Source organism: Astatotilapia calliptera, chromosome 3 (assembly GCF_900246225.1).
Source record: "Astatotilapia calliptera chromosome 3, fAstCal1.2, whole genome shotgun sequence".
Taxonomy (NCBI): domain Eukaryota; kingdom Metazoa; phylum Chordata; class Actinopteri; order Cichliformes; family Cichlidae; genus Astatotilapia; species Astatotilapia calliptera.
Window position 1 is genome coordinate 33,466,712 of NC_039304.1, and position 17,100 is coordinate 33,483,811.

General features: G+C 39.7%; 2 protein-coding genes across 4 annotated transcripts; one reads left to right on the forward strand and one right to left on the reverse strand.

The window, feature by feature from the left end:
• Nucleotides 1-311: 311 nt before the first annotated feature.
• Nucleotides 312-3,675, reverse strand: taco1 (translational activator of mitochondrially encoded cytochrome c oxidase I). Of its 2 annotated transcripts, XM_026163008.1 has the most exons (7): nt 3,600-3,675; nt 3,110-3,389; nt 2,909-3,015; nt 2,022-2,155; nt 1,250-1,412; nt 1,088-1,135; nt 312-928 (listed from the first exon to the last, which is right to left on the reverse strand). In XM_026163008.1, exons 2-7 carry the CDS (start codon nt 3,384-3,386, stop codon nt 719-721), a joined length of 939 nt encoding a protein of 312 aa, XP_026018793.1. In that variant the 5' UTR covers nt 3,387-3,389; nt 3,600-3,675; the 3' UTR covers nt 312-718. The 2 variants fall into 2 exon arrangements, with proteins under 2 accessions (XP_026018793.1, XP_026018794.1); XM_026163009.1 differs by lacking the exon at nt 1,088-1,135.
• Nucleotides 3,676-5,180: 1,505 nt separating this feature from the next.
• Nucleotides 5,181-15,937, forward strand: pth3r (parathyroid hormone 3 receptor). Of its 2 annotated transcripts, none has more exons than XM_026163006.1 (13): nt 5,181-5,484; nt 8,676-8,781; nt 10,205-10,315; nt 10,489-10,613; nt 11,174-11,268; nt 11,372-11,525; nt 13,221-13,374; nt 13,448-13,508; nt 13,594-13,660; nt 13,753-13,847; nt 13,949-14,090; nt 14,200-14,241; nt 14,341-15,937. In XM_026163006.1, exons 1-13 carry the CDS (start codon nt 5,419-5,421, stop codon nt 14,809-14,811), a joined length of 1,689 nt encoding a protein of 562 aa, XP_026018791.1. In that variant the 5' UTR covers nt 5,181-5,418; the 3' UTR covers nt 14,812-15,937. The 2 variants fall into 2 exon arrangements, with proteins under 2 accessions (XP_026018791.1, XP_026018792.1); XM_026163007.1 differs by having other exon boundaries at nt 11,177-11,268.
• Nucleotides 15,938-17,100: the final 1,163 nt, after the last annotated feature.

Here is a 17,100-nt window from a genome sequence, read left to right on the forward strand (position 1 = left end):
TATTTAATTTTTTTTCATTTGTTGCCAGGCACGTTCTGACGTTGGCCTTGAAAGATGCTTTACAAACACATTTCTCTTAATGACGAGGTATTATGGATGAAGCAGGGACTATAGGAAGCCAATCAATTAGATTTTTTTGTGGGCCAGTTAAAGTGTGACCTTCTGACCTGGAGGCCCAGAGGATAAAAACATGTTATGTCCTGTTGTTTGCATTTTTTCACTTTTTTCAGCATGTCTATTGTGCATGTTTCTACTGTGACTATTATAGAAAACAGATTTTAGACAAAAGCATTACTCAAAGCTGTCTCTCATGTCTGGATGAGGGCTGAAGTTTTATTTTAAACTGATCCGTGCTAATCCACAAACACTTGTTCCTTCTATGAGTCCAAAGGTTAACTTTGAGGTCATGTTCAATCAAAAAGGACTCATTAAAACACCTCTTTTAATAACTTTTACAAACCTACATGATGAATTCTTTCGTCAGTATGGAGATGCAGTTCACTTCCCACAGCACAGTGTATTTCAGGATGGCTTCCCCCCCACATACAGACCACATCCATAAGGCTAATACAGTCACACTTTCAGACTCTCAATTTTAATTTCAAGACTCTGTTCTTACTGATAACATGCAGTATCGGCACCCATGAGGTGTCAGCTGGCAAATCCTTTGTCTCCAATATTCCACAGTTAGTGTCCACCTAGTGTCCAGAGACTGTCCTCAGCTGTGAGCCTGGATGTTGTCCCACACTCTGACTACATCTGGACAGTCATTGAGGGCTTCTATTAGAATTGAAGCAGCATCGAGGTGATCCTCGTCCAGGGGTGCGTGTGTGCGGGGAACAAACTCCAGCCCAGAGGACAAAACCTCCATTCCTAGCTCCTTTAACAAGGCCCTCACCTTATTCAGGTCAGCCACATCACAGAGAAACTAAAGACAAAGAGGTAGATCAAGCTGTTAAATAAAATTTGTACCTATTATTATAATATTGTAATTATTTATTTATTTTTTTAGATTTCTACATTTCAGAGACCTTGAGTATTTCTTTTTTCATTTTGTATTGAATGCACAAACTGAACTGTATTTAACCTGAGGACAGATCTGAAGGTTGAGTGTTCTAATGTACTGTATGGAAAACTGAAAAAAAAAAACATCTGTTTGTCGGTATCTCAAAGAATTAAATCATTCCAATCAGTTATTTAAAGGCACATATCAAAACTGAAATCATTTTCCTGGAGGTTGATGTCCGACCTGCAGCAGGGGCTTCTCCTCCTCATCCTCCGTCTCTTGGACGTCTTCGGCTCCAGCCTCGATGGCCAGCTCCAGTGCTCTCTCCGTGGTGATGTTCTGACCTGGCACGACCACCACTCCCCTCCTCTGGAAGTTATGCCGGGCTCCGTCTGACAGCATCCCCCTGAGGATGGAAGCAGAATTTAAAATTTTTTTTTTATTCCGAAGGCTTAGAAACAGATATGTTTACTTCTTCAATAAAAGAATAAAAACAACAAGAACATGTGAGTAGTAAACAAGCAAGCTTAAATACATCTCCCTGCTGTTTTTTCATCACTTATACCAGCAATACAATCTTTAATAAAGACATACATTACAACATACTATTAAGCTTTCATCACTGCTGTTTCCTGCAACTAGAGGGACATCTACTGGCTACTTTACAACAAATCTTTTGTATCGTGTGTGTAGAAACCTGAAATTTCCTATAACAATCTGATATTCTCTGTCCATGTTCTTTGTTTTTTTTTCCTAATCTTTAAAAATTAAAACACTGCTCCTCTGGCATGTTTTGAATATTTTATCAAGGTATTCTCAGGTAATCTCTTAAGATTTGTTAACACTGATTTTGCATACAGCTGGGATTTGTTTTGTGTGAGAGAAAATTGATGTATCTGTTAACCTTAAGTACATGTCGAGCAGGTTAACACTTATACCATCGGCGATGGTGTGAAAACGCTCGTAAACCTGACACAGTTACAGAAAGGTGAGACTACAGGAAGCCGGGCCTGACCCATTCTTGTTAAGCAGGCGTTTGATTTCCTGGTGGGTGCGTGAGTTGTTGTCGGTTAGGACTTCGACAAGCAGCAGACACCCGCCGGGTCCCCGAGCCTCAAACATGTGCTGAGATGCTGGCTTGGCCTTTTCCTGCAGAGACAGGACACAAGACGAGAAGATGACTGCAGCACAGTATCACAAAAAATAACACATACAGTTATGTTCTTAAGTATTTGGACAATTACACTTTTTGATATTTTTGTACACCACCACATTAGATTTTCACTGACTCTTGTATTTACAGCAGGCTTTAAGATTTCTGTGATGGGCAAACTGCGAATTAATAGTACAACACATTTAAAACAACTGTTACTGGAATCAAACTAAAAACCAGGGAAAACAGGTGAGTTCTGAGTAAGAACTCAAAGGTCTCTAATGATATTCTGGGGTAGGTGGTTCCACAGGGAAGAGCCTAAAGCTGAAAATGCCAGATGCCCGTTATTTTTTAGCCCTGTGATAAGAGCATCCAGAATCATCTGATTAGAAGACCTTAGTGCTGTAATGGAGTGTGGATGGTTAAAAGCTTAGATAAATAAGGGGGCAGGACAATTCAAACAATTAAAAACAAGCAAGAAAATCTTAAAAATTAAATCTAAAAGAGTGGATAAAACGGGGACCGTGTGTTCTCCATTGACTTGTTCTTAACTGTGTCACATTTTACTATTATATTTATAGATTTTTAATGACCCTCACCTAAGACTGCTACCCGGCTAAACAATGCATAAAAACTATTGGATGCAGGTAACCTGCAAACATGCTCTGTGCTCACACTGAGGAGGATCTTTTTGAAGTGGCACCACAGATGCTTTCTGTATCTCTGTGCCAGTAAGGTTATCAACGTACCGCACTCTTGACTGCAGCATCTATGGATGCTTTGGGCATGTTCTTGCTCCTGCATTGCTCCAGTATGTGGGCCAAATTTAGATTCAGCTCTGGGTTAGATCCACCTTCTGAGGATGACAACCAGAAGTGAAATTTTATCCAATCAGAAACCGTAAAGCAGTGAAGCTCCGATTAAACAAAACAAAACCCATTCTCACGTACCTTTGACAGCTATTCTTATCATCATACCAAACTTCATAAACATCCTCCCCCTCGCCTCATCTTTTGGTCCCTTGACGTGCTTCACCTTTGACCACTTGTTATGTCCGGCACACAAAGCGGGGCACAGCTGCAGTGTCCGGGCAGGAGGAGTCCTCCACCCTGAGGACACCACACATGAAGACGGCGGGAGAACTGGCTCCAGAGACGGGAACCTGCTGGAAGCCGCGGACACAGGGGGGCGGAGAGCTCTCAACAGCAGCAGCACCGGAGCCGCCATGCCCTTCACACACACAGACACACAACTACATGAATGCTCCTGCTGCACATGTAAGATAAGATAAGATAACCTTTATTAGTCCCACACGTGGGAAATGTGGAGCAAAGACTACGTTTAATGAGTGAGCTGAAAGTCTCCGTCTGAGGGAGAGAGCTCCAAACTTTGCTGTAACCGCAGTAAATAATAAAAACTGTCTGAAGTTTTCCAACTTACGAGCTGTCAAGTCAGGAGAGCACGCAGCTGCTTCTGCCCTTGTTGTCAGACCGGTACTTCCGGGTTGAGATGACGTCGGAATCGGACCTGTCAAAATAAAGGCTGTTAAATTATTTTAAATCATGCCATCTGTGATACAGTAAATTCGTAATAGTGTGCATTACTATACATATATTTTTAAATAACTGACCACAGGAGTTACGGAAATGTTAATAGAACATTTAATGAATTAATAACTACATTCCCACTTACCAATTTTGTCTTTAGTAGTTGTAAAATGAATTTAAAAAAAGATTTTTATTTATTAAACGCCAAATGATAACAACAGTCGTCTCAAGGCGCTTTATGTTTTAAGGTAAAGATCGTACAATAATACAAAGAAAACCCGAACAACCAACAATAGTCAGGAAAACAAAAAGAAAGGATTACAAAACACGCACAACAAACACAGAAAATATTCATTTCCATTCAGTTTTATTTATATAATCCCGAATCACAAATGTTGTCTCAAAGTACTTTATATTGTGGAGTTAAGATCCTAGAATAACATGACGCACTTTAAGCAAGAAGTTGGCAACAGGAAGAAACCTCTGGTAGAACTAGGCTCAGGGAGGAGCAGGCACCTGCAGCGACTGGTTTGGGATGAGAATAAATAAGAAATAAAAATAAGAAACAAACTGAACAAACTTCATCATTCACTAGTCCAGACAGTTGGAAAATGTGGGCAAGCTTCTCATCACATAAACAACTCAAGTGCAGCACATATGATAAAGTCTGACATCACAAAGTGAACATCTGACATCATCAGCAGGTCACAAACCAGTAGCACCCCCAAAACAAGATGGTACTACCTCACTAGAACAACTTCAAACCAGTAAAAAAAAAAAGTAGAAAAAGTAGAAAATAAAAGATGACAGAGACACCTTTATTGATAAGTCAGAGGTATTGTTTATCGAATGCAGACTCATCTTCACTTTCCTATTTATTTATTTATTTATTTATTTATCTGTTGCTTTATTACTTTTTAAATGTATGGAACCAGGAAAACATATGATAGAGTAAAACCATGGCAATCTAAAGTGTCTCTGGGTTTTCTGATTGTGGCTGAGGACCACTGAGTACAGCAGACTATCACCATGCATACAAATATAAGTTCTTCAAAAATGCCTGTCAAAACAATGTTTGTCATATAATTTGTGCATTTGTCATTCATGCATATCAGAATATATATTATGTAATATATATTACTTTAACTGGTGTGGTAAGTAGTTCTATGAGTCTGGTTTGTATCACTGCTTTCTAAAGTCTCCCAGTGCGGGATACTCATGCTGTAAACCAAGTATTAAATTATGTTACTAGTAAAAACTAAGAGTCCTATTAGTGGGAATAGAAAAGACCAGGTTAAGGCAGACAAACAAGCCAAATGTCAAGCACAGAGAGATAATGACAGCAGAGGAGAGCAAAGAGTTAAGTGAATGGAAGCCACAGCATATCAAGGCCAACCCATCTCATCCCAACAGTCCTAAGAGCAGCGAAGGAGGAGGTTTCCTCCTCAGTGCTCCTCTCTTCCCCAAAGAGAGATCATCCAACCACAGACAGCCCCTCAAAACTCATTAGTAATGTCAACTGAGCTTCATGCAGAAAACTCTGGACCTCAAGAGACTCCAAAACACAGTTCCTGTTGACTAATAAAGGAGCACAGATGGGACACGAGAGAAGAACATTAACTTTAGGACAAAGTTCCTTCAGCACAACCTGAAGAGGATAAAATGATCTGAGAGTGAAAGGTGTGCTGTTCTGTTTCAGCTGGAGAGACATCATGTTGTCTGCACAAGGAATTATTGTTTTTTACTTTTTCCACGGTGTAATAACAGCCTCAGCGCTGGTAAGTTGACTACATTCATAATATTTAGATTGTTTAATTATTGAACAGTTATTCACTGATGGGGTTTGTCAGGGGAAAATATTTTACTCCTGGTTTGCTGCTATTTCTCTGCTGCTTTACTGTTAACATAAATGAGGTCAAATAAGTGCAATTTAAACCCAGATATTGAATTTTCTTGATGATTTCTACTAATGTAAGCTTTTTCAAAGCAAACTTTACTTAAAAGGGCTAATAATGATCTTAAACGGATTGGAGCAGTAGATAAATTCTTAGTCTCACTTGCGTCTTGTGTCCTAAATTTAAACTTTTCACACAGCAGCAGCATATCTTACACTTTATTATGACCCTGAGTCAGACATGACACATCCGCACTGCTGCAGTTTGGGCCAAAGTTAGAAAATTTCATGTATCTGTGATCCGCTTTGATGCTTTGAATTAGATTTATTTAATGCTTCAGGAAACATGCCAGACATTCAGCAGCAAGACTGAGATGACAGTGTCTTCTTAGTTAACTGATGGGGTGATAAGGAATAAGTTTTCCAGCAGTCCTGCTGAGGAAAATAAAAAGTATTCTAACCCACCTCCATTCCTCTATTTTGAGTGAATCTCGCATCAAACCATGAGACAACTGAGACAAATTATAAAAAAGCTCATAAGAAATTTAATTGAGTAGAAAAATACTTCTTTTCATATAAAAAGTGGATATATTAATATAGTTCTTCTCGAGGCAGAGAAAAAAAACTTCACATCACAGCAGCACAAGAACCATCCCTCTCCTTTATCAGAAGTCACCTGTGGTCTGCTTTACCTCACAAACCATAATCAGCTTTGACCCTTTTAACCTTTCGCTGACTGAAGCATGCTAACAGTGACCGTAAGTGCCCTTCTTCATCTCTGGATCTCCCCCGTGTCCATCCTGAGTGTTGATCTCGGACAGGATAACAGGATCATGGAGGTGGGAGGCTAAGGCAGTTTAAACAGTTTGTGTCGGGAGAAAAACAAAAAAGCTCCCCTTCTGTATTAAGAGGCCCAGATAACTTCTCTGTTAGATCCAATCCACTCAACAGTGAAGGGTTTGAACTACACAGGATGCCTGGATATGCTAAACCAGGGGTCTCAAACCTACAGCTCCCAGAGCCACACGCGGCCCTTTTATCAATCTCCAGTGGCTCCCTGTGACATAAAAAGTAAATGAATATTTAAACATATAATATGTATTTTAAACATTTTAATTATTTATTTATCAAGTTTCTTCCCATTCCCAGTTTTAAAAATGTGTTGCTTATAAGATTAACACATTTTAAAAGCCCCCTATAGTCTGTGTTGCCACCTGGTGCCTTAGCTTCTTAATGTTGCTTTTTCTTAATTTCAGTTATGTGGTTCAGAACCAAGCACTGATGAGGACACATAAGCAGCTAGTCTTGAGTTCTCCAATGCAAAAAATTAAACATAATCTTGAAAATAGAGCGATTCACAGCGTGTCAGTGCTACCGGCTCACCTGTGCGCTCGATCAGGAGCAAAAAGGCAAGAAATGAAAGTGCAGTGAAATTGTGGAAAGATATTTCTAGAAGAAGCCGGATGTTGTTGCATTTACAGGTCTGAGGGTTGATTGACTTGTGTAGCTGAACCTTTGAAATTCATTTGCACAACTACAGCTATTACCAACAATGGTATTCATAACTTTATAGTCTGTGTTTCAAAGTTGGTCCATACATGATATGATAGACTGTTTTTCCTCCACTTTACATTGTTCTGCTTAGTCATTATATTGCAAAAGTAACATCTAATAAAGTTTTATAAATCAATTTTTCTTTTTTTTCAGATCTATCATTTCCTAAAATCACTGAAATAAAATTTGAAAAACAAGTCAAAGTACCAAATCCTCAGAGTTACACGTTGTTAAAGATTTCAATTATTTACCATTAGTATTAGTATTACTTCTGTTTACCAATTATTATCTATTAGCAATGTTGATAACAGGATTTCTCACCTTTATTATAAAGCAGACATATGTTTTGCATCTTTATACACTCAAAAAATATTTATGCCCAAAATGGTAACTTTAAGTAATTAATCTTGTTACATAAGCACAATGTTTAAATGATTATTTATCTGAATAAATAAACCTCCGATTTTCTATATTTACTCAAAGGGTTGCTTGACAGTAAACATTAATCAAACCTCTACAGCGAATGATCGCTGCTCAGCGTCCAGCGTTACTAGAAACAAACATTTAGCCAGCTGCAGTTTATTTCACTGTGACGTTGTATTCATTTACCTACATGGTAATTTATAAATCAACTAAATCGTTTTCTTTAGCATGTGAGAGTCAGTACTCACCTCTTTTATTCAAGCCAAAGTCCACTGAATGACAGTAGAAATTACTTATATGGTTTTTTTGTTTTTTAATTTCTATACTAGATTTCTTTTCTTCTTTATTTTGTTTTTCAATGTTTCATATTATTAGTTTGTACTTCTTGCTGATCCCTGTGCTGCTGTAATTACGGGATTAATACAGTCTGTCCGTCTATATGACTTCCAGGCCATTTGATTCACTACAAGGCCCTTAAAGCATCAATTAAAAAAACGGAATTTTAAAGGAGAAAAAAAGGACTTTCAATAATTTGAAGAGGTGGCAGTTTGCTTTGTTTGTTTCTCTTCCTTTGCAAATCTTCTGTCTGCTCCGCTGCTCCCCTCTGCCAAACCGTTCTCATGCTCTGCTAGTTTTGATGCTCAGTCGTGAAATGCACCCGGGAACACAAAGCTGCTTGTGCTGACCGGTTCACACAAGCATGGCCCCCGAGGATGAGATCCCCGTGTGGCCAGCGGCAGCCCAGCTGCTGTGAATAAAGGGCCTGGCGGGCCATCATCACATACCGCACTCTCACACAACTATTTCACAACACCTGGAGGCAGCACATCAGATCTTTGGGAGAGGTTGTGGTTGATGAATCACTTCAGAGAGAGTTTCATGAGGATCATCTCAGAACGATGCATAGATGGGTTATATGGCCCTTCAGTATAAATAAATGACATGATTTATGCTGATCATTATGTATTAATCTTGTTTTCTATTGTTTACCATTGAAATGACATATATGCAATAATGTATCTATACGTAGTATTACTGAGAACTTGGTGGGCGTGTCTTCATAATTCATGTGATGCTTTTTTGTTCCTTTTCTTACAGATTGACTCTGATGATGTCATCACACGGGATGAGCAGATCTACCTTCTGATTGGTGCTCATGCCAGATGTGAAAGGGGCATCAAGGCACAAATGCCCCTCATTAAAGGTTTGGGGACTTCTTTTTAAACACTATACAGAGTGCCTCTTTATGGAACTGCTTTCCCCCCGGTTTTGAATACTTTCTATGACTTTGTGAGCCTCCAGTTAGAAATAAAAAGCAGTCAACACTGGAAGTATGTCTGACTTTTAATATTTCAAAGAAGGTCCTGTCAAATAAGAGCCTTTTTTTAACAGGCGGTCAGTGAGTGCACGTCCAAACACACAATTAGATCAACTGTTTATTGCATCACTTTTTTATTTAGGATCAGATGCAACACCCAGTCCAATATCCTGCTTTCCAATATCTCTTTTATTACACAGCGAGGCATTTTTAATTTGGAAATGCGATGGAGAAGCTGATGCTTGATAAGCTGATTCAATGCGGTATTATTAAATATTACAAATCTTCTCAGGAAATGTGACTCAAGCTTTAAGTGTTACATTTTTATTGATTTACCAATCTTGAGGAAGCATTGGAAGCAAGTATGTTTATGCATCAGCTCATTTACAATTTTACCTCCAATATTGAAGGAAATCTATATATGGAGTGCTAAAAGTGCCATAAAAAGACAATAATGGTCTTATATGATGTATTATTACAGGTAAAAGCAGCCAAATGTGATTTAAAGAAGTTTAAATTAGCTAAACTTTGTCTGGTAGCAGCATTAAAATCCTATTTAGTATTTCGGTAACTTAATGATGTAACATTATGGTCATGTAAAAAAGATTAATAGGTATATGGGTATACTTTTGTGTTTATATGTATTTTTTCTGTTTATGTTTATTTCAAATGCACCAGTTATACTCCCCTTAACTGTGTATCACATATATACCCTTACAGTGGTATTAAATAGGGGTGGGGTGAAAAATCGACACAGCATAGTATTGTAATCTGTTGTGTGGCAATACTGCAGAGCTGTATTGAATTGTTTCACATAAAAGGGAGCTTTCCTTCCCACTGTCGCCAAGTGCTTGCTTGTAGAAGTCATGTGATTGTTGGGGTTTTCTCTGGCTTTACCTTACAATATAAAGCACCTTGAGGTGACTAACTTTGAGGAAATAATTAACAGTTTAAAAAAAAGGTGATGAATTGGAATATAATATATTGCAGTATATTGCAAAAAGATACAAATTGCAATACACTGATGTTGTGGGTTGTTCTGTGATTTTCACCTCTGATATTAAACATGGAGAGGTTTTAGATAATGAGGGCAGCTCATGTATAAGTTATCCTTGTGAGTCAAGGAGGGGCCTGTTTCAGATAAAATATGAACTGAAGTTTAAATCACTGAGGATTATTTTAAGTTTTGAATCATGCAAAGCTACTCAAGAGCAGTCTACGAATAAAAGTACAGCGTTAGGTGGCACAATGTGTGAACTATACACAGATCTATCAGCTTGCTAACACTTTTTTCACACCATTGTTGAAGATGGCGACTGCACCCCAGAGTGGGATGGGATCATCTGCTGGCCACAGAGCACAGCAGGTCAGCTGGTCTCAGTTCAGTGCCCGGAGTACATCTATGACTTCAACCACAGAGGTAGCAGAGCTCCAGAGATACTAGCATCTGATCATCTACACAGTATAAAAAGCATCCTTCAACCTCAATAACCAGGAAGCAGTAGTTTTGAGAAAAATGCAACTGAAAAGTATAAAATCAAAGATTTCCTTATTCAAAAAATTAATCATTATGTCCTGCCCTCCCATGGACAGGGCGAGCCTACCGTCAGTGTGATGTGTCAGGCAACTGGGAGCAGGTGGCAAGCATCAACCGCACTTGGGCAAACTACAGCGAATGCACCAGATACCTGACCTTCAATCACAGAAGCCACGAGGAGGTGTGTGCATTTGATCCAGTGCTGGGTTGAATTAATCTGTTTGTGCACGTTTATCTAACAGCAGAAAAGAGACAGAACTTCTTTAGAAGACAGTACAACAACAGCCATATTCTTTTTTTGTTTTGTTTTGTTTTTTTAGCTCTTTCAGTATTGCAACTTTATTACGCCCAGGTTACAAATGATCTTTTACAAGGTTTTATGTTACAATACATCGTTTCTTTTTTACATCAAGTTTTTGCTAGTATTTTTAGATTCGAAATTTTCTCTATAAGGGATAGCCACACTCCCCCTATGCTAGTCTTTGTGTCAAATCTCTATGTTTATAGCTTTGATGGTTCACTAAAGATTCTTGTGGTAATGTGTAAGTGTGCATTTGCATCTTTACATGACAGAATATGTGTAAACCGGCCATATTCTTACAAAATACTCTAGGCCTGTCTTCAAAAGACCTTTTCCCTCCAGTGTGCTAATTGTGCTGAAGATACAAAATTACCAATGTGTTCAAATCTGTTCAGTCACTTCTGTTTCCAGATATGAAAAGATGTCTTGCTGTGTTTCAGAAGGTGTTTGAGCGACTCCATCTCATGTACACCATCGGCTACTCCATTTCTCTCGCATCCCTGCTGGTGGCAGTCTTCATTCTCTGCTACTTCAAGTAAGAAGAAAACAGCTTACGAGCTTTGATCCATAAACCTGTAACCGAACAGCATCTCCGGACTTCAGTCTGTTGCATCCAAAGACGTCTTCCTCTCTTTCAGGCGTCTCCACTGCACACGCAATTACATCCACGTTCACCTCTTCACCTCCTTCATCTGTCGAGCGGTCAGCATCTTTGTGAAGGACGCTGTGCTTTACTCCATATCTGATGGCAGTGAAGCTGAGCCCAACTTTACAGGACAGAAGCCCCATATGGTAAATTGTAACGTCGCATTATTTCTTATCACCAGTTATTCAGTTTTGTTCATTTTTTAAATACTTCATTGTGATCAAGACTATCGGCTGTATGGCAGTCAGCACAGTAGCGGTAGTTCACAATGGCATGGCCTGTTTGCAAAGCTAAACAAACCATATTTGCACATAAGCACTCAAAACACCTCGCTCATATAAGAACTTTTTTTCTACACTTATCTAACATTCATACTCCGATGGATGCATCAGAGAGCACCGTGGGCTTAGTATCTTGCCTAAGGATGCTGGGTCTCTGACAGAGTGTTTTGAGTTTGTTTTGGTCTTGGGATTCTTTCTTTTGGAATGAAGAGATTTTCATTAGTTTTCTGCATTAGTTACTTTTGAGTTCAGTTTTCCTAGTGCCTCTGAGTTTTTAGTATTTATACTTCCAGTTTCTTGTTTTTATCATGTGAATGCCTCTTTCCTGTCCAGTCTGTCCTAGTCTCATCTCTCATCTCTGTTTTCTTACTCTTACTCTTTCTTTCTGGTTATGTCACCGTGTTCGTCTGGTCTCTCTGTGTTTTGTCTTCATGGCTGTCTACAGTTTTTGTCTTGTCTATTTAATAACTTTGTAATCCTGTCTCTGTGTGCTCTCCATTTGTCTCCCCAGCCTGTCATGTCTCCTTTTGAGTTTATCCCGAGTCCCAGTGTCAAGTTCACATCCCTTAGTCTGAGTCTCAGTGTGTGTGTTTGTGTGTGTGTGTGTGTGTGTGTGTGTGTGTGTGTGTGCGTGTGTGTGTGCGTGTTACTTCCTGTTTTATTTTGATAGTCCTCTGTCTCATATGTGTTATGTTGAGTTATGACGTCCTTGTCTTGTTAGTTATGATTCTGTTCCCATGCGTTTCCACGTCCCTAAATTACACTCGTGTGTATTATTTGTCTGCATCTTCCTCTGTTCTTCATCACGTTCTCCTTCACTTTATGTGTGATCTCAATCAGTCACTTTTATCAGTTTCTACTCTGCCTAGTCATTGTTTATCTTTTGTTTCCTCCACCTTAATAAAGTTGACATTTTGAGTTTAAATCCATCTGATCAGTCCTGCATCTGGGTCCACTCCATGTTCGCCACACACTCATTACATGACAGTTACAGCACATTTCTCATTTCTTCATCCACAACAGGAATCCACCGCCCACACCTGCTGTAATGGACTGAGATCTGGTGATTTGTGCCAAATTCTGACCCTACCACCACCTGCCCTACTTTTGTAGCAGCAGAAACCGAGACTAATCAGACCACACAACGTTTCAGCCTCAGTTTCATGTTCTTAGCTGACAGAAGTGCGGTGATCTTTTCTGGTGCCATAGCCCAAGGTTCAACACGTGCCTTAAGAGATGCTCTTCTGCATACTTTAGTTCCCAGAGAACTGACCCTCAGTAGAAACTCAGAGATGGTAGTGTGGGAAATTCCCAGTAGATCAGCAGTTTCTGAAAAACTCAAACCAGCCTGTCTGGGACCAACAACCATGCCACATTCAGCTGCTCAATTTGAACTTCAGCAGGTCGCCTTGACCATGTCTACATCGTGCACTGAGTTCTGTCGTGAGATTGTCTGATTAGATTTTCGCATTAACAAGCAGGTGAACAGGTATACCTAACAAAGTGATCAGTGAATGTATTATCACAAGTTTTACTCATATTTTCTGTTTTTGTCATTAGGCTGGCTGTAAAGCAGCTGTTACTCTCTTCCTGTACTTCCTGGCAACAAATCATTACTGGATCCTGGTGGAGGGGTTGTACCTCCATAGTCTCATCTTCATGGCCTTCCTGTCTGACAAGAACTACCTGTGGGCCCTCACCATCACTGGCTGGGGTAAGTGACACTGGGGCAGGTGACACTTTGGACTAATGCCAATTTTTCTAATAGTCCCATGTGCTCGTCATAGGTGTTCCAGCTGTGTTTGTGTCCATTTGGGTCAGCGCACGAGCTTCACTGGCAGACACTCAGTGAGTCATGTGATCCATTTATCTTATGTTTACGTTACACTCCTACAACAAATGCTCCCTGAAATAGATTCATGGCTCTTTCCAGATGCTGGGATCTCAGTGCCGGAAACTTGAAATGGATCTATCAAGTCCCTATTCTGGCTGCGATTGTTGTAAGAAAAGGGGATTTAAATCAGAAGAGCATTAAAGACTGATATTCTGAGTATATTGTTTTAAATCTGGATTTCGGTTTCTTTCCCTGCAGGTGAATTTTCTCTTGTTCATTAACATCATTCGTGTACTGGCCTCTAAACTGTGGGAAACCAACACGGGCAAACTGGACCCCCGACAGCAGTACAGGTAACCCTCCAAGGAAAATAGTGGATGTTTTTAATCTCTGGACTTTAAGCTCCCATCTGTTTGACAAGAAACATCAATGAAATAAACTCTTTGTTCTGCAGGAAGCTACTCAAGTCCACATTAGTCCTCATGCCTTTGTTTGGAGTTCACTACATGGTGTTCATGGCTCTTCCCTACACTGAGGTCACTGGGCTGCTGTGGCAGGTGCAGATGCATTACGAGATGTTCTTCAACTCTTCCCAGGTCAGGACACATTTATAAAAACAAGCACTGCATGCAATTATATGCTGTAAGCTCAACTGCAATGATAATGAAAGCTGATTCTTTTGAAAAAAATCTCATATCTTTGCAGGGGTTTTTTGTGGCGTTTATCTACTGTTTCTGCAATGGTGAGGTAATAAAGCTACAATACAGAATCGACTCATATTTATATATATTTTTTTATCTGGTAAACAAAATAAAGGAACTAAAATTAAATAAATCTTGTTCCCAGGTGCAAACCGAGGTAAAGAAGGCTTGGTTAAGACGTAGCCTGGTGCTAGACCTCAAGCAGAAAACGAGGATCACCAGCAGCGGCGGAGGCAGCTGTTACTACGGCGGCATGATGTCACATACCACCACCCACAGCGTGTGCCTGTCTGCTGCCAATCCCAGAGCTCTGTCCTTTGCTGGAGGGGTGGTTGGCTCAGGTGGAGCCTCTGGTTCTGGGGTCAGACCCCCACTGCCACGTCAAGTTTCCACAACTCCCCCCCACCATCATACCAACCTACGTATTTACACTTCGACTGACAGCGAGGCCTCAGGCCCCCAGCAGGAGCTGGGTGTGTGGAAACCAGAAGGTGCTGAGTCAGGAGGTTTTACCAGAGAAGCCAAAGCCAACAAAGGAGATGATGACCGCAAAAGCCACAGAGAAGAAGATCTAATCAGCTCCTTATCTCCCAAAGAGCTGGAGACCATCTTGTGATTGCTGCTACTTTGAAATATCACGGCAAGCTACATGTTTTCTCAATTAGGAGCACTGCTTTATGTTTTGTTATGTGTGTTTAGATGAGGATTTTGAGAAATAGGGGAATCCAACGGCATCTTAATTTGGTGAAAGGGTGCTGAAAGACTTTAGTTACTATAGAAAAGCAAATCTGGGGACTAAAGCTGGGAAGTTTTTAATGGCTCAGAGCCACATACAGTAGAAAGAAATGCATGCATCCAATCCAATTCTTGCTTGTAATATGGCTAATCAGAGTTTGCTTGTTATATTTATAGTGGTAAGTGTCATGGTTGTGTGATAAAAATAATGATAATAATACAATACTGGTCTCGATTTCAGGGTTGCAACATCATAGTATGACATAAGCTGTCACGGTACAGTCGAGCATCCTTTCATAGGCTACCATTAGTGACTGGACCACAATTTAAGAACTCTAAATCTAAATTCTCATGTCATAAAGACAGATGTTTTTGTGTGTGGATGTGTTGTGGATTTTTCAAGCTGATGTGAACGGAGAAATCCTAAACTAAAGAATTCAGAGAAGTCAAAGGACAGACCTGGATGTATAAATAGGGAGAATTTTTTCTCCCTCTTCTCGTCTTTCCTGTGTTGCATTTTTCACACTGACCTCCTTGTTCAAACTGCACTTCCTACAGCCCTTCCCTGCCTAAATGTACACCTCCACATATCAGCCACACATTAATGAGGGTGTGAACGCTTTTTACAATCCAAATGTCACAATGAGATTAGATTTAAAGGCACCTAGACAGCATGTCTGGACTTATTTTCATGTTTGTCGCTGTCCAGGTTTGCAGACCTATTTATCAGTCTGACAGGACCCTGAAGGCTGATGCGTGAACCTCTCGCCCCATGCAGGCAAAACTCTAACTCCTTCTTTCGTGTAACCTCTGCCCTGAACGCCCTCACAACACTGTCCAGAATTTCACACACTCCCCTCAATCTTTGACTCACAGACAGAGGCACCTGAGCCATTTGGAGACCTGGAGCAGGAGTGACAAACCTCTAAGCCACAATCCACCGGCATTCGCAGAGAAACAGACAGAAAACCATACCTGTACATATTTTAGATGCCCATTAAAAGAGAATCATGTTCTGTGTTTATGATGTGTAAATTTAACACTTGTATTTTAAGAAATGTTTTGGGGAGTATTTTAAATAAACTGTACAGCAGTAATGGAAGTGACTTATGGATTTTAATTATCTGGCAGTGGCAGTGAAACATAACTGGAAGCTAAGGAATAGCTGCATAAAGAAAAAAATGACCAAACACAGAGAAAAACAAGAAATATTTAATTGAATTCAAGAAATAAATAATTGAAACATGGTCTAGTTCATTTACATAATGCCAAATCACAAATGTTGCCTCAAGATGCTTTACATTGTAGGGTTAAGACCCCCTACAATGAGATAACTCCGTTTCACCAAGCACTTGGCAACAGAGGGAAGGAAAAGCTCCCTTTTAACAGGAAGAAACTTCCAGCACAAAAATGCTGAGGGAGAGGAAGCTATCTGCCACGAGCAATTGGGGGTGAGGGGAGGGAGAGAAGACAAAAGACAAGCTGTGGTTGAAATATCTGATATGATAATAAAGCGATTATGGAGGATACTAGAATAAAGTCTCTGCTGAAAAGGTGATTTTGGGACACTGAGGGGAGTGGACAGCATGAAAAGAACATCCGACTCATTTAAGACATAAGAAATGTGCTTATTGTTTACAGTGAAACATAGTCTGCCATAGCCTTCAAGTACATTATTTCCAATATTATAAAGCTCTATTGTGTCATAAATATATATAATCCCAGTCAGTGGCATGTCCAAGATTTTTATTCCTCAGCCATACAATTTTATGGATTTAGACTTTTTACTTCAGTAAAAGTTATAAAGTCACATAGATTTATTCTGCACAAGTTGTATAATCAAAAATATATTCAGAGTAAGAGAAAATTTTCTCATGATGTAGAACGGCATTTTTAGAATCATTATATACATGCTGGATCATTCATTTAGGCTATGCTTATGATTTTATTCATAACTAATGAATTTTAAATGAACTTTTCACACATTTTGTGTTGTCAGACATGTGGAGCAGACACAGATCTGTGTCTTAGTCCAGGACCAAAAGCTCCCAACCCCCACCCACCAACCAACCTGTGGTTGCTACCAGCTGTCGTTTCATTCGAGCAGAAAAGGTTTGGGGCCAACGTGTCTGCACCACTGCTGTGCTGACACTAAATCAGCTGAAAACAC

Coding starts and splice junctions, on each gene's coding strand:
- taco1 (XM_026163008.1), bottom strand. CDS start 3,386: ATGGCGGCTCCGGTGCTGCTGCTGTTGAGAGCTCTCCGCCCCCCTGTG. Junction 1,136..1,249: donor AGGAGAAGCCCCTGCTGCAG/GTCGGACATCAA, acceptor TTTTTTTTTCAG/TTTTCCATACAGTACATTAG. Junction 929..1,087: donor ACCTTCAGATCTGTCCTCAG/GTTAAATACAGT, acceptor CTTTGTCTTTAG/TTTCTCTGTGATGTGGCTGA.
- pth3r (XM_026163006.1), top strand. CDS start 5,419: ATGTTGTCTGCACAAGGAATTATTGTTTTTTACTTTTTCCACGGTGTA. Junction 8,782..10,204: donor ACAAATGCCCCTCATTAAAG/GTTTGGGGACTT, acceptor CCATTGTTGAAG/ATGGCGACTGCACCCCAGAG. Junction 13,375..13,447: donor CCTCACCATCACTGGCTGGG/GTAAGTGACACT, acceptor TGCTCGTCATAG/GTGTTCCAGCTGTGTTTGTG.